General features: G+C 27.7%; 1 protein-coding gene across 1 annotated transcript; it reads right to left on the reverse strand.

Annotated features, from left to right (window-relative positions):
* Positions 1-237: 237 nt before the first annotated feature.
* On the reverse strand, positions 238-1,910 carry LOC142330296 (uncharacterized). Its single transcript, XM_075375508.1, has one exon. The coding sequence runs from the start codon at positions 1,888-1,890 to the stop codon at positions 652-654; it is 1,239 nt and encodes a 412-aa protein (XP_075231623.1). The 5' UTR covers positions 1,891-1,910; the 3' UTR covers positions 238-651.
* Between the last annotated feature and the right edge of the window lie 16,361 nt (positions 1,911-18,271).

The following is an 18,271-nucleotide window of genomic DNA, read 5'->3' on the forward strand; positions in this document are numbered from 1 at the left end:
ATTTGTAAAAACAATTTAAATGATCATTTTTTTCACTCTGATAAAGAAAGAGTTTATAATTGTTTCTCTCAGCTTAGTCCTATATCTATAAAACTAAACTTCCAATTAGACAAAAGTTATTTTTACTGAATCAGATCCCTGTGGTAAGTCAAACTATCAAACAAATTCAGATAATGAGCTAATAACTGGTAACTATGTAATTATAAACAATGAATAAATATTCTTTATACTATGGCTTTTCATTATTTCTTAAATTTTTTTTTTAAAATTGAAATTAGAATCATCAACATACCCAGCAGATTGTCATAGCCACACATTACAAAACAATATTCCTACTGCAATACTCACTACAACGTTTTTTATACATAAGGCAAGATAAATGGCTTACTATACTTTATTAATGTATATATTATACAACATTATAGACTAACTAAAATAGTATTACTTAAAATGACTTACTGGTTCTTATAATATATATTATGCTTCACACTTTTTTAAATTATTCTGGCCCCTTGCCGATTTTTAAAATGTTATATATGTAAATATCATACCAACATACGTAATTAAAACTGATTAGAAGGCATCTCTGGCAGCAGAGACGAAAGCCATCATATCTGGGGTATAACCATTACTGGTCCCCGCAGCCGAACCTCAGGACATCGGATCACGATCTGCTTGATTACTGGCTGGAACATGCTGACTTAATTCAGCTTTAACGCGTCGTGCGATGTGACTTCGTGTATGTTTACGAAGATGATCTTTACGATAAAATCCCTTACCGCATTCCGGACAAACGTGCCTTTTTTCACCCGAATGAATAACAAAATGTAATGTAAGTTGTTCCTTCCTTTTAAAAGCTTTCATACAAACAGTACAAACAAAAGGACGATCAGGATTATGACTTTGTTTATGTCTTGTTAAATGATCTTTACGTTTTAAACCGGCGCCACAAATATCGCAAAAAAATCTTCTTTCCATTGTGTGACCTAAAAGATGCTGTTCCAATAATGATTTATCGGGATAAGCCATATGACATTCTGGACAACAGTATAAAGTGGAACCATCTAAAGCAGTCGTTAACCGAATTTCACCTGGTTTAGGCCGTGGTTTCTTTTCTTTGTTAACTTTCTTCTTCTTCTTTTTTTTGGCTGGAGATGTTGGACCTGGTCCTAATGGTTGATGATGTGGTAAAGGTTGATCAATTGTTGTTTCAGCATCCTTTTTTATAGATTCAGCTGAATATTTAAGAAAATGATGTAAAGATAATGGTAAAGTAGATGCAGGTAAGTGGGAAAGATAATCTGCCACAGTTGATCCTGGCGCAGCTATACTTTGCCAAGCTGGTGGCATGCCAGGAGGTTGCTGTTGTTGTTGTTGTTGCTGCTGCTGCTGTTGTACAATGGTAGAATATTCACCATTTTGCTGTGCATCTTCTTTATCTTCTTGTTTAACATTATTACTGCTACTACTCATATCTTGTAGATTATCATTATGATAACTAGAAGGTCTCTTTGGTTGTTGAGCATGATGATGACTGTAAGGATCATAATGATGTACAGTTTCGGTAGAAGCATATTTGGTAGGATTTGGTGAGGAAACAGGTATCATATTACCGCTAACTTGTGTACTACTATCACGTTGATATTTAACACCCGGTATACTAGTAGTAGTGCTAGTAGCTGCACTACTATAATGTACAGGATATCGATTTGGTGGGGGTGATCCTACCATCGCTCCTTCCTCACTTAAACTACTTACGCCATTGACAGCTGCACTTCCACCAGTACCACCTTCACCTCCTGGAGTAGGTTCATGAGTAAACTTAGTTGCAAACTGATGAATCGGTGGTATTGAGGCTGGAAAGTGACCTCCAAATGGTGAAAAATTCATTTTAATTGTTTTTTAATAACTTTTTTATATTCTATCTCACAAGCAGTACAAACTGAAACAAATAAAAAACACTTAATATAATTTTCTGTAGATGAAACCTGAAATCTAAATTTAATTATAAACAGGTCAGTAAATATTTTATAAAAATTTGATTCTTCACTAAATGTTTTAAACCTTTAATTGTGTAGTTATTTCCATTACTAACCCTGTGACTGAATTCCTTTTTTTTATTATATATGTATCAATAATTAACCAATACATACAATATTTTTTCACTTACCTCATATTTTTTTTTATAAAGTAAAAAATTATATAAATCTGTTTTTAGAAGTGGAGTTTTAATATTTGTCTCACCATTTGATAAAGCTGATACCTACACATATAGCTGCTAATATAGCCACAGCAATTAACAGAATAAAAACCTTTTAATAAAAAAAATTTAGTAACTATTAACTTTTTACAAAAAAAACCAATTAAAATATCTAGTCAAAAAGCCTCCAAAAAATGGCATAAAACTAAAAAAAAAGAAAACAAAAAGGGAACAATAGTCACAAAAGTTGCTTACAATTAAACTCAGATCAAAAGACAGATGTTCAAAAAGTTCCTCCACAATGAACGAGGATGCACTGCACCTGCCGCTCATGTTCAGTGACCTCTGAACATAATAATGTATGCATTCATCAACATTTCCTAATGTATCTTTCTTGTCTTGTACAGTTTATGTTTGTAAGGTTTATCTGTTAAATATGAAAAAATATATGGTTCTACAGGAGTAAGTTAGTTTTTGTTTTTTAAATCTAATGATAAATTCACAAATCCTGTTTCAAAAATTTTCAGTTTTCTAGAGACTTTTACATCACCATGTACGCAAATCAATTCTTAAATTTTGGAACATAACACCAAGAAGCAGTCAACCCAGTATTTTGTGTCATGTTAAAATTATCTTAATTTTAAGTTCAAAAGTCCTTCCAAATCGATCATGTAATTACGAAAAGGAGTCGAAATCAATATGTGAATATCTGAGATGAGAAACATAATTTCTTTTCTTACAGTGTCAGTCTGTACAAGAATTAGAACTAACACATCAGACTAATATAGTTTTGAAATTGCATTCAACAAAGGATGTCAAAGTTCTAAAGAATATTTTTTTTACAAATGGGACTTGATTTCATGTACCTGGGTATGCAAACTAATTTGCACAAGATATTGAACAAAACTCATTTTTGCGATAGAAAATCTGCTCAACAATCATTAGAAACGGCAGCAATCTAAGAAATTAATATTTTTATAGCTAACTGAATACCATAAATAAGTTACATATTTTAAAAGAAAAGCACATAAATGTTCAATGTTGTTGCTAAGAAATTCTGTATTTGTTCAATGGAGAATTTGGAATGAGTAATTATTAAATGGCTGTTTTCAACAAAATGGCACTACCATGTAAACAGTTCACACTTTCCGGGGATTTAGACAACCACAACTGTTTGACCTAGCATCTACAGAATTTTTCTTCTGGAAAGCAACAAAAGAAGCTGTATATAAAATCTAATTAAAGATCACAGCATATAGCTGTAAAAACACCACCACTAATCTTATTATTAACAGTAACTGAAAACTGAACAAAATATATATATATTATTTTGCTAAAATTATGTTTTTAAGATTCATATTATTTCTCTTTACTGTTAAATTATATTGGATGATTCAAAAGGGCCTTCACAACTTTAAAAGGATACAAAAATTTATTTAGATAACTTACAGATTCAATTGAGATCTCATTTAATAGTAAAACATATAAGGTTTTGACTTACACAGTTCATTAGTGTTGTACACACTTACACCACTAACACTGTTACAAGTGTTGTTAAAAATGGATACATTTACTGGTGCAGAACGTGCTCATTGTGAGTTTTGGTTTCAGTTTCCAGTCAGCAACTACAGTTCAACATAATTTTCCTTGAGAGTATGTTAGGGAGCCTCCTAGTTAGCATACAATTTATTCTGACACCAAACCTTCATTTAGACAGTTTGTTCTGTTAAACATACAAAATCACCAGGATGCCCATGCATGTCCCTGAAACTGCTGTGGAACAACTCAGAAAAAGCTTTGCACATACTCTGAAAAAATCAACTCGACGTCCATCACATGAGACTGGCAATCTGCAAATAACTGTTGGCACATATTATATAAACTACTGCACTTGAAGCCATACAAACTATTTATGATGCAACAAATTACAGATGACAACAAAGATACTCGGCTGCAGTTTTGTATGGAAATGATGGATAGAATTCCATTAAATGATGCATTTTCAGTGAGTCAATGTTTCATATCAGTGGCAAGACCCATAACAAGGTTACTACATAACTGCTGAATAATGGAAAAGATCCTCATGAAATTTTTTGGCACATTCATGATAGCCCTAACGTCGATTTTTATTTTAACACTAACTGAAGAAAGCTGTACAGGCTGTTTTTCTTCTAGGAGGCAACCGTAAATTGAATAGTTTAGTTGGTCGCACTTCAAAATTTTCTAATTCCTCAGTTAGACGATGATGACCAAGATGGACACCTTTACTATCAGCAAGACAGGGTGCCACTTAATGAGGTGGTGCCCTGTCTGGCATCAGACTTCTACTGCCTAAAAGTCCAAGTTTTTCTTGATGCTCGATTCCCAGGTCGGTGGATTGGTTGTAAAGGTCCAATTGCTTGGCCTCTTTGTTCATCAGAATTGACTCTGCTAGATTTTTTTTGTGGGGTCTCATTAAAGACTGGGTTTATGTCCATCTTTGCCTGATCTTGTTGAGCTAAGTCTTCAAATTAACGTTGCAGCTGCAGAGGTCAACTTACTGGCTGCAAATCTGCAGGTCTGAAATGAAATTGACTTCAGGCGGGAGGTATGTCAAATTACAAATGGAAAACATATTGAACCAAAGTGAATGTTGGGTGACAAACTTTGTTTTTCTATGAAATTAGACTTCAACCAAATCTGTAAGTTATCTCAATAAATTTTTATATGATTTTAAAATTGCGAAGTCCTTTTTGAATCACCCAGAATTAAAATTTTATTAATAAACCACCTAGCACAGAATATTGAAATGACACGTATCTTACCTTAATTTTAATAGTATCATAATATCATTGAAAATATTACTAAAACTTACAATAAAAATATTTAAATCAGCATACAAACCTAATAACCACAATAAAATATTTAAAAAACAATAAAATAAACTATATGTATAGAACTTATAAAATTAAAAATAATAGTTGTGATGGTTATAGGAAAAACAAAACAGATCCTTTAAAACTAAATTCCTTGAACATTATAGAAATTACAAAAATAATAAATTAGGTTTATCTAATATGGCAGACCATCTAATAAATAATAAATATTCTGTTTCTGATATTAACATAAATTTAGAAATATTTGAAATTAATAAAGATGACATAAAATTAAATATATTAGAATATATATATATAAATATATACAAACAAAATTTCAATTTGATAAATCATCAGACAGTGTTTGAGGGAGACAGTTTTATAAAAACTGCAATAGATAGCAGCACTTGTGTAAATTAATACGCAATTTTCATTACTGCAATATTTTTAGTTTTTATTATGCAATAACAAGATTATTTCAATCATGACTGAAGATGTGGGATCTGCGAAAGTACTTTCATGAAAAATTAAAGCAAGATATGCTTTATTTCAATATTCTGTACTAGGTGGTTTATTTAATAGAATCTAAATAAATAAATATATATATTTTTAATTTTATGAATACTTGTACAAACCGCTGCTAAAAATATTGAGATAAGACATATCTTACCCCAATTTTACCATGAAAGTACTTTCGCTGGATCCCTGATCCTCAGTCATGATTGACTTCATTTAATTAAAATGCTTATTAATTTTTTTTTTATTATGTTTTATTGTTATGTAATAAATTAATATACAATTTTCATTATAATATTATAGTAATGTAACAAGCATTATACCATGCAGATTGTTTATTTCAATATTCTGTACTAGGTGGTTTATATTATAGAATTTAATATATTTATAACATAATGCCGAATAATTTTTAAAAGAATAATAATATAATAAAAATGATAATGCTAATTGCATTAGTAAGATAAAAATGAAATGAAGTACATATTAGCTAGATAAACAAATATTTTTGTTTATTATATTAATAGAATGTAACTGAAATAATGTCAAACAATTTTTTTTGTGACAAACATTTCCTGAAGCATAAGTTAAAAAGTAAAAAATTAGTACAGATTAGTAAGGACTTAATATAAATTGAAAACATATGTTACATTAGAATACTGATGAATCAACAACTAATTTACAAAGTAATTAGGCCAATTCAATTACAAACTAGTTCAAAGTAATTAAAATTCAATTAATTAATAATAATCAAAAACTAACTAATATCAATTATAAAATAATGATTTTTAATAATCATCTTACCATAAAAAATAAATTTAATGAATCATAAAAGAAAGGGTAACAGTGCACAGTAATAAAATATTACTGTAACACTATTTTGATAATATTTCATAATAAAAATATGCCACTGAATAGAATAAGTATGTGAAACAAATTGTTAATAAAAAAAGCAGAAAAATCTGATAAGACCAAACTTTCTTTAAAATAAAATTTAGAATAAAAGTATTATTTTATTATATAACAAAGATCTTAAATCAATTTTCTTAAGGTATTTTTTACTATAACCATAAGATTTAATTAGCGTTTGTTAGCCATTAAAAACTCAAGCATGAAAAAATAGATATCATTAGTTTAGCATTTATACCCGTTTATTTATCAAAATAGTAATAATTTTTTCTAAGTTCTAAATATTTTAGAGAGTTTTTTATATACTCCTAATAAAAGCCCACTGTTTAGAGTTTTGACAATACAATTTTCAACTCCTCACTTTTCCTGGATCACTGAGAAACAGACCTTCTCTTGAGGTGAAAGGAAAGATGTAAGACACCAGATGCAAGATCTTGGTTGAATCTTCAAACAAACAGTTGAATCTTCTGAATTTTACAAGTATCAGTGCATTGATTTACATTTTTTTGAATGAAAACAATACCTCATAGCCAACTCTTCTGTTTCTGTAAAGCACAGCTAAGTTTTCAAAGCATTTCACTATACGCAACCACTGAGACTATTGCTTCTTGCTTTATAACAAGTTCAACATAAGGATATTATTACTTCAGTAGCGAAATACAGTGATCAAGATCTTATCTCCAGGTTTTGTTTTGGGTAAACTTGAATTATGTCAATTAATGGATTTTTATTATAACTAGATATTGTCAAAAAACATTCATAGTTTATCATCAGCCACAACACAGGGGAAAAATTTGACTCCTTTCTCTCACAGTAAAGTAAATTAATTATGGATCCTTGTACTAATTAATTATGGATCCTTGTACTAATGCAATCCATGACAATCACCTTTTTAGATAGATTTAATTTATCATTAGTAACAAAAAAAGTAAGAAATTATACCAGCCGCTTTTATAATTAGTTTATCTTTAACAGTTATTTGTTTTATTGCGGTGCTATTGCAACTTTCTGTACTGCATAATACTCTTAGAAGTCATTTTAAGTATAAAGTGGGGAATAAACTATTAAATTTAGTGAATAGATAATTTACATGCAATTTAGTTTTATAAAAGATGTCAGAAAATTAGCTCACTTAATGTCAAAGGTAATTCTTTAACAAAATGTTAAAAATTTAAACATTCCTTTAGTAAAATAAACTAAAAACTATAAGTAAAAGTATAAAAAGTATACAGTACTTTATAAATACTAAATAAAATGAAATCATTCATATTCATCCTCTGAAGAATGCCTAACGGTGGATCCGGAGGTTAAAAAACAAAAAAAAGTACTAAATAAAATAATGTTTTACATGTGACAGAATAAAGCTAAAAATTAATTTGGTATTTTTCAAAACCCAAAAATCAGTTAAGTTGTTTCAGTGTTCAACATATATTCTATTCAAGTATGAATTTACTCTAAATATAAACAATAGTAGAAGAAAAACAAATTTGAATACAATTACAAAGTCACCAAGACTTGAAAATGTTTATAACCAACAATATACTTACTTCATTAGTAACTATCAAAAAATAATTCAAATAGCAATAAAAATAAATTACATCTCTAACTGGTGGTATTATATGCTAGAAATAATTGCCCGATTACTTAAAAATAAGCCGTTCATTAATTAATGAACAAATTATTAAACAAAGCCCATTAGACACTGTCATTAGTCAACAGAAAAGCAATAAACATATTAGATTCTTGGAAAATCTTTATAAATTTAACCTGATCCTAAATTAAAAAAACTGAAAAAATATTTTACTATGAAAAACATTGTTTACAAAATGAAGCTCAAGCAGCATTTGGAAAGGTTAAAAAAAAAAGTTATACATAATTCTTTAAATCTGATGGATATTTTAAAAAACCTTTTTTATTAAATAAACTGAGTGAAAAAAAATTCAATCAAATTTTTAACTGCCTAATTTTTTTTTTTTTTACTTTTTAAAGGTAAATATGTTTACTTCGTTACAAAAAGTATCAAATTTTATATGGAAATACATCCATGCATAAAGAATTCATGGTACAATACATAATTATGATTTAAAAGTAGTTTTATTAAATTACAAATTATCAAAGGAACACACCTTTCATCAATCAACTCGTACATTGCCTAAATTACTTTTAATATAAATTTGTCATGCCTTATTTCTATTAAACAATACTCTTAATAGTAAACCTATATTTTTCAAGTCATGGGCTGTATAATTACATTAAACTCTATTTTTTGTTATAAAAATTTGTTTTCATTTTTGGTATAGTTATTTATTCAAATAAACGAAAATGACTGTTAAGCAACATACTCATCAAATAAATTCTTAACATACATTTACTTATATATGTATATACACAAAAATTGTCAAAACAACATTTCAATAACAAAAATGTTTGATTCTAAAATCATCATATTTGTGAGCAAAAGCCAAATAAATCCAAATTTTTACCTCGAAAATATTTTCATCAGCCAAGTGAAAGATGGGCCGCGACACAATTAATTTCGAAATTCTAATTTCTTATTTTTATTACAAATTAAAATATTATTTATTCCAAACGTTCATTTTTAGCATAAAACCATTAATTTTGTCACACCAACTAATTAAAAACACTCAGAAATTAACTAGAACAACTTTATTAATACTGAAACACGTAATAAATATTGAATATAAGCCCCATTTTTTCCGACCCTTAAAAATTGTAATTGAATGATGTTCAATGAAGCATGCATTTTTTCCTTTTAATATTTCAAATATAATCGAAGGACAACATATATGGTTGAATATTCGGTTACAACGAAAGTAACGCTAAAAGAATAAAATTAATCAATAAACTGCCTGTTCGGGGAAAAATAACACACAACTTATTACTCTCTGGAACCAAAACAATTATTTGGGGATGTTTTCGACAGCGTCATAAAAGGGTGCCAAGATGGGCCCTTCGATGACAATTAGTGACCAGTTCTGATCCATATCTATTAGTCTGATAACAATTATTTTAAAATTATACGGTCAATTATGAACATATATTATAATAAATAGTGCTATATAGACTTACCATTTTTTAAATTTGCCGTTCAGTCGACTAATCCGGCACTAAAATACGCGTCCTTCCACTCTGTAGAACACCTGCTCCAGGTGAAATTGTAATAACTGCCGCTAGGGGCGACACCAGCTGAATAGCTTGCAGCAAAACCCGCTCATTTTTATTATCGTTCAAATTTTCAAAATTAATATCGTCAGTTGCCAATTCATGAAACATCGCTCAGGCAAAGGAAATGAACAGATTTTTATATTAATTTGAACTAAAATTTTTCTTTTTACTTTCGCACGTATCAGTAAGCTAATTTCATAAAATAATACTGAGTTAGAAAGGAATCATCTACTTTGAACTTATGAACTAGGTATTTAAATTACATATATATACATATATAAATAGCTCGTGTATTTGATAACTTACTTTTTTATACTAATTTTTTCACGATCAGAATAAATTAACATTAAATAATACATGAAGACAGCATGCAAATATCGGGAAGTTAAATAAATTAGGATGTACTTTGTAACCAGGAGATGAAAGTTGTTTTCCATGTTTTAATAATTATGTAGCAGAAGAATAATTTACCAGGTTAAAAGAAAAACGCAGCAAAACATTTCATAAAGCAGAAAGTACCATAAAAAGGATAAAACAAATTTTAACTAATGAAGATACTAACTGTAAAACAGAATTTCTGCTTGCTGATATATTATAAGACATGAAGGAAGTGTAAGGTTCTTTCAACAAGAGTGCATCAAGATGAAAGTTGTACATTAATTAATACATGGTAAAAGTTAACAATTGCATTGTAAAGACTCAACAAAGCACAGAAAACAATTGTCACATCAACATTGTATTTTTAGCAAATTATGTACATTTAAAAAAAAATTAGTGTCAATCCAGAGACTACTAGCAACACTTTGTGGTTTGGGGTCCTTACTTGCCTTTTTTTATAATGATTTTAAAAGTAAATAAAAAATTTGTCTGTTTTGAGCTTACATTGTAGTATATATAGTATACTTGTTACTATTTTACAATCGGTTATGACATCCACCATTTTCATTTGGGGCCAGTCAATGGAGCAAAATTTAGATTGTTTCTTTGCCTCTTAATATAACATTAAAGTTAAAACGTCTCCTATTTTCTGTCAATTTTATGTGTTCACTTCTACAAATAAAAGTGAGCAATTCCTAATATTACCACCAGCAACATTTATCAAATATTATCCCACTTGAAGTGCTATATTTTATTATCGACAGGCTTCATTATCTTTCATCAAATATATATATATATATCACCTTATAGTTAAGGTATAAGTCGACAAGCTAAGCATGCACACTAAAAATATTAGTGAACATTATATAAGATAAATGATACACCCCATATATCATGCAATTAATCAATACATACGACTTGATTACATTAATATGAAAATTTTTCATGAAAGACATACATTGCATGAGTATATATGCAGCTATGAAAAAGTACATCATAATAAAAAAAAATAATATAAACAGAATGAACATTTTTTAATAAAAGATTAGCATATACCGATTTTTTAATAAGTGGTTGGTCAAAGTACAAGTACACTTAATAAATATTATTTCCAAATATAATATATTCCCATTATTTATTGTGGTTTTGTTTGCTTAATTCATGTTATGCAAAAATAGATAAACTGTATCAACATTAACTTTTATTCAACATGGCACTTGGGTAAGTTCTAAATTAAATCTAGAACAACTATTTCAGAACATTCATTAGGGATTACACCAATTCTATAAGTAATTTATAATATTCTTTAATACGAATACCAACTTTCTATGAATAAAATGGTAGGGGAAAATTTACTAAATAAGAAAGAATTGTAAAAGATTTATATTATTAACTATGGTAATTCTGTGTACTAAAAAATGATTATATACTTTTTTTATTCTTTGAGAATCTACACAGATGCAGTTGCACTACCTGTACTATTTAAATATATCTGTATTATTAGATCTGATTAAGGATTATTAGGATATTGTTAAAATTAGGATATAATACTCTAATGGTAGTAAGCAAATTCAGAAGTAGAAATCACAGTTTAGAAAAGTGCTTGGAGGCATTGAAAAAGTACCTAGTTAATAAATAAAAATTACAAAAGTAATATATAGTTGATTTAAGAAACAAACTCTTTAATATTTCACGAAGGAATTATTTTATGATTCAAATCTTAACTATCAGTTCAAAAAAGGGAAGTAAAAGTAAAGTTTTACTAGCAATAAACACTAATACAATGCAATCTGATTCAGCAAAATATAAGAACTATTTTATTAAGATGAGGTAGTAAGTAAATATCAAAATAAAAAAAATATTTTAAGCAAAAGTTGAGGCTACTTTTTTTATAGTTATCCTGAGTGATTAAGTATCACAAAAAAATGTCAAGACTCGGCAAGGAAGTCTTTTTAACATTTTAAAACATATCTTAGAATTCTATGAAGTTATATTAAATTATCTTGCACTTAAAAACTGCTTCAGCTGGTCTTGAATACAGAACAAGAAATAAAATAAAAATTAGGATTAACTGATGCACCTTTACATCAAATATATTATTAAACTATGAACAAATAAAAGCAATTAAACCTATAAAAAAAGAGTATAAAAATGGCATCAAACCCAGGACCAATTTAACAGCAAATCAATATTTTGACTGCTACACCAAGTAACTATCATAAAATCAGGCATGACAATGATATATAATTCTTAGTAAAACCATTCTCAAGGCAAAAATGGCTTCAACTACCAATGATCAATACAAAAATAGCTTTCAAAATAGATGTCAAGGAAGTCATTAATGTATGCTAATACATCTATGCTAAACAAGAAAAATACTGAATGAAAAGTCTATTGTATAAAGATCAATATGACATTTGCATTGTTCCCGTTTAATGTCTAAAAAAAAAACAGAGAAAAAATGTTGTTATCAGTTTAGATCCTAGTAAAGACAATTTTCTGAAGTGTGCCACTGGCATTACTTGCAAACCATAAAAATATTATAATTGTTTAATGGATGCAATATTTTTAGCAAACCTCTTTTATGAATTTAATCATTATCCAAAGGAAATATGAACATGAATAATATTAGTGAAAAAAAGCCACAGTTGGAAGGGAAGACTACACATTCTATATAACCACTGAACACAGAATTAAGAAACAGAGTGGTGAAATACTGCATTTGGGGATGTGATTGTGTACAGTACAAGATGTGAGTATCAAGAAAGGAAAAGTGTAGGAGTCATGATGTGGGGAAAAATAAAAGCCTTTGCATGAGAAAATAAAATATTGGAAAACCAGAAGAACATGAAGATGAAAAGAGGATGGTGAATGGGAGGGGCAATGAAAAAGGAAGAGTTGCAAAAACCAATTAAAGTAAAATATTCAATAAAAGCAAGATTGTTCTAAATTTGAGAAGCTTGACTGTTATGACTAAAATTACTTAATAAATCATTCAGGTGCTGTGCTTGTCTACTTTCCTACCAAATCTTGATCAACTGTTAAAGAAGAGTTATTAAACAAAAGAAAGAGTTAATGACCAAGAAAAAATAATTCCAGGTTGTGCAGAAGGAAATAATTTAGTGCTACATTGTAATATAAAGAACAGCTACAAATTATTTATTCCAATTTCACTTTTTAAAAATTATAATACTTTTAAGGTTTACTAAACTGCCCAATTACGTAAGATTCTAACTGACTTGCTATGAGGAAATTACTTTAGTCAAGCCTGAGTGGTCTTGAAATTATGCTATTAATGAAAACTGAAATACCAAAACACACTAATAATACGAGAACTTTTCACTGTAATAATCATACAGTAATGTTTTTTAGTCTTCATTAGAAAATTCATAATGTAATCTATTTTACTTCAACTTTTGTCTGCTTGTGGTTTTATAATTTGTCAAAAGATTAAGCAATTCAAATATATTTCATCTTAAATCAAACATCTTATAATGTGATTGTTTTACAACAACCGCAATGTCCCAAGGAATATAGCACCCTAAAAATTAATCTAATTTTTAAGATGTTTAAAATAGAAATGAAAATAAAATTAAATAAATCTATTTCCATGAACACATACTGGTTTCTATATAGATTACATTAAATAACAACTAGTAACATTCTCATATATGTTGTTACAATCTTTTATTGCTTGTAATAGAAACTTAAAAATAAATAATTAATACCACAAGAAAGGTTCTATATGAAAATAAATGACTCACCACAATGAAAATGTTAAGTAACATTTCTTAAAAATCTATTTGCAGAATATGATGCAATACACAGTATAAGAATCATTGTAGAGGTTTTTAAATTGTCAAAAACCCAGTCTTTTACTTTTAGTACTTCCAGTACCAACATCTGGTTTTATATATTTAAAAGATTTATGCACAAGTGCCAGCATTCTGTTTACTGAAAGTAAAGAGTTTGTGTTTAAAGTGTTCAATTTCCAGAAAAGAAATAAGATTAAAGTGTTTTACGTCACTTGTAATTAGAAACAAACATTCTTTCCTAACAAGCTTTAAATGGTACATCTCCACTGTAAAAATGTCACAGATTTCAAGAAAACATTATTCCAGTAAAAAAAAAATCACAGAATTATGAAAATCTATATGTAAGGCAAGAATAAAATTATCATTCACGAGATGTATAGGTATACATATGAGATGTATACACAATCTTTTACAAATTATTCTCAGGAATTAATTGGAAAGTTTTTAAAATATTTTTTATAACATACAAAATAACTTTTTAAATATTCATTTTTTGTAGCAAATTGAAGTAAGATATTTCCTGGCTTGGGAATAAGTTATTTCTAAATTTTATTTGGATTAAATTAACTGTAAACAAATGAAAAAAAAAAGACTTCACTGTAATTTAATTTCACTGCTTGTAACAGCAACTTAAAAATAAATAAATAGTGCCACAAGGAAGGTTCTGTATGAAAACAAATGACAACAAAATTACAGATAACTATTAGTTTAACTAATCATTAGTAACTATTATTATAACTGTTAGTTAACTATTAGTTTATATCTGTTAAAAGTAATGAATATAAATGAATTTTATTAATTTATAAAAAAGATTTTTTATAATTGAAAATTAGCAAAAAATAGGTTGACACTTTAGGTAAACACCTAAAGGAAAATATGTACCACTTCTGGTATAGACTTTTGGAAAAGTAGCTGGCACTGGTTTATTATTAAAATACAGAATTTTATACTAACTTACTATTAATGTAATTTTTACTTCTTTACTATGGTAAGCATAAATGAACACATCTTTAGAAATGTCATTGAATTTTAGTTGATCTGATGTAATGACCTTGTGAACAAACATATTCACTTCATTGTAAATTTTAGGCATATCGCGGAATACTTTTCATTCTAGATATTTTTAAGCTGTATTCAGAGGTATTTTATGTATATCAGTGAAACTAAACGCATATCCGTTACAGATTTGACAAGCACACATACTCCTTTTCAGAAAACTTGTTAAGTGTATACGACGATTTTTCAGTTTTTAAAAATATAAACTGTGAAACAATGCTGAATGTAAAACTTCCCCTTATCATGAATATTTACAGAAAAAAAACTAAATTCAATATTAAACACAAAAAATAAAAGAAAATAATTTAAACATAAATGTCTATTTTTTTTTACAGTTTATTAAATAATTAATATTTATTATCAATTAAAAAATCCATACATTACTTTTATATACTCCAATATATAATTAACTATTTTACACTATTATCCATTAACTATTTATTATAATTAATAGAATAAAAAACAAATAATAGTAATGTCAAAATAACATTTCTCTAATTAAATAATAATTTTTTTTGGTTCCTTAAAAACATTTTTAATTAAAAAAAATATATATATAACCTTAACCACATTTATAATCTTAATAATAATAATAATATAACATTAAACAAAATAAACAATAATTTTTTTAAAAAATAATATTTGACAAAATATTAATAACTGTAAACTACAGATCTCTAAATTTATTAAAATAAAAGGAAAATACTACTACTGTATTTCCTTAAAAAGTTTTTTCCATTTCTTTATCACTAACAATACAATATTTACAAATGCAATACTACACTATTAAAAGTAAACCATGTAGTATTTTACTCATATTTAATATATGTCATATTAGTAAAATGTAAAACCAACATTTTATTACAATCTGATTTACATAAAATTTGAAAACAGACTGTTATTATCATATTAAAACAGATTTATTTACCTGTATCATATTATTTCATTAATATTATTATTACTTCAAGATTTATCTAATATATATTATTTTAATAATAATAGTAATAATTATTCTGTATTAGTAATAATAATAGGAGTAATAATAGTACTAATATAATAATAAAAACAATAGTACATATTTACTAATAAAAAAAAAAAATGTAATATTAAATCACCTGAGATGCGGTGCATTTATTTATTTTTTTTCCTTCTACAGTTACATAATAGATTTATGAAAAATACATCAATTACTATAACAATAATAATCAAATGATTATATATGTATATTATTGTACATATACGTTTGTAAATTATATATAAATTTCTATGTACAATAAATTCGCATTGCCAAAGTGTTCAGTGTACATAATCTAATGATTAATTTATAAATACCATACAAGTAAATTATTTTAAATTCTCACTATTTAAAATATACAAATCACTTTGTTTTCCATTAACAATGAATTTGATTAATGTACATAATTAATTAAAATTTTACTCTGCGTTTATATATATATAAACGCAGAGTAAAAATTGGCAGTTGCCTTTCACTAATCATTAAACTAATAAAATTCCACTTGTTATTTTATGAATTTCTCAGCTAACTTTTTTTTTTTTGAAAGAAATAAGAGAGTAGTAACATGATCATCAGAGGTTTTATGTTAACAATTGATTAACTGTATATGCTTTGAAACCATATTGAACAGAAATGGCTGATACGAATATCTTACTTAACATATACATATGATAAATACCTACTATTATCAGGCAGAATTCCTAATGTAGAGCATCAAGAATTGTCTGATAAAAAAAAAATTTTTAACAAAAAGACGTATTTACTGCAAGAAGTGAGGGAAAAGAAAGAAAATTGAGTTGAAGTAACCACAGAAACAGTGGCGGATTCAGTTATGAAGGAATTAGGGGTGAGTAACCTGTAACCTTGAAAGAATGTTTGTTGTGAAGTGGTTTCTTCTGAGGAAGCATGAATACTTATGTTGAAGACTAAACCAGAATATATTGTATAAAATACATTAATAGAAATAAAACATCAAATACAACAATGCTGCAGCACCTTTTTTTAAAGAAAAACTATTTTTTAATATAGAACATTATATGAATACAGTAGATTCTCACTTATCCAACATTCCATATTATCCAATATACCATCATAAAAAAAGCATCAATCTGCAACAAGAACTGCAACTAGTGTGTGTAGTCTATTTTTTGTTGCTCCCAACTCTACTGTGTGGCACACACAGTAGAGTTGGGTATGAGTCGTAAGTAACAAAAAACAGTTGGTATGAGTCGTAGTGTAGACGGGCGGCACGCCCGTCTACATTTGTCTGTCATTAATGCAAGTGCACTTTATTATTGTATGTGGATCAGTTTATCGTCTGTTACTGTTGAAAGTCTAACAGGTGATCAGATGAGTCAGTCTAACTGACTTGTGTTGAGTCTAACTTGGCATCAAAGAAACGGCACTCATCAGGAAAGCAGACCAGTCAAATATTTCTTTCAATCATTACAGGACTGAACTTTTGAAGTACTGTACGTACTGTATTAAACTTAAGACAATTCTGTAACTGTAAGATCATTTTTTCACTTCATTTTTCCTGTTTTGTTAATGTAATGTGTAAAACTGTAACGTAGTTTGATATTTAATACGCTCTTTCTTAACACCTCCCATTATCTAAAATTTTCAATTATCTTACGTTCTGCTGGCCCATTTATGTTGGATAAGCGAGACTCTATTGTACTTGGAAAATCAGATTTTCATTATGACGATTTTTTTTTAAGTCAATAGATACTAGAATACCAATGGATAATGAGGATCTTTCTAGAATCCTATGGCTCTTTAATACCTACGGGTAGATTATTCTGCAATATTCAAACGTATATTGTTGTATTCGTAATACTGTCAACCAAGCCTCTGATTTTTATTTGCTTATAATTTTCAAGTCAGACCCTACACTTCTATGAATATGCTATGGCAGCTAGCCAAGTGGTGCCTGGTAGGAAGATCTTTTAAACAAAATGCCAATGGATGGATTTTGGATAGTCGGGTGATCAAGCAGAAGTCTATCCTTTTTAAATATGGATAAATATTAAATAACAAAATAAGAGACAACACACAATGTATAAGAAATTATTTAAAAATTTCTTAGTAACATAAGATTGTATCCTACCTGATTCTTCTGTAATGGAATATTTGTTCATAATTAAATACATAATACAAATATATAGAAAACTGAACTTAAACCTCTTTCATTATGAACTTTCAAGTATAAAGCAATTATAAAAAAAGGTTTTCATAACACTTACTTTATAAATTAAGGGTTAGACATATACAATATATTTAAATTAAAAAAAGTAATAATTACAGTTTAATCATTCTAAGTTTAGAGCTAATGACAGTTAGA

The sequence above is a fragment of the Lycorma delicatula genome, chromosome 9 (assembly GCF_047948215.1).
Source record: "Lycorma delicatula isolate Av1 chromosome 9, ASM4794821v1, whole genome shotgun sequence".
Lineage (NCBI taxonomy): Eukaryota > Metazoa > Arthropoda > Insecta > Hemiptera > Fulgoridae > Lycorma > Lycorma delicatula.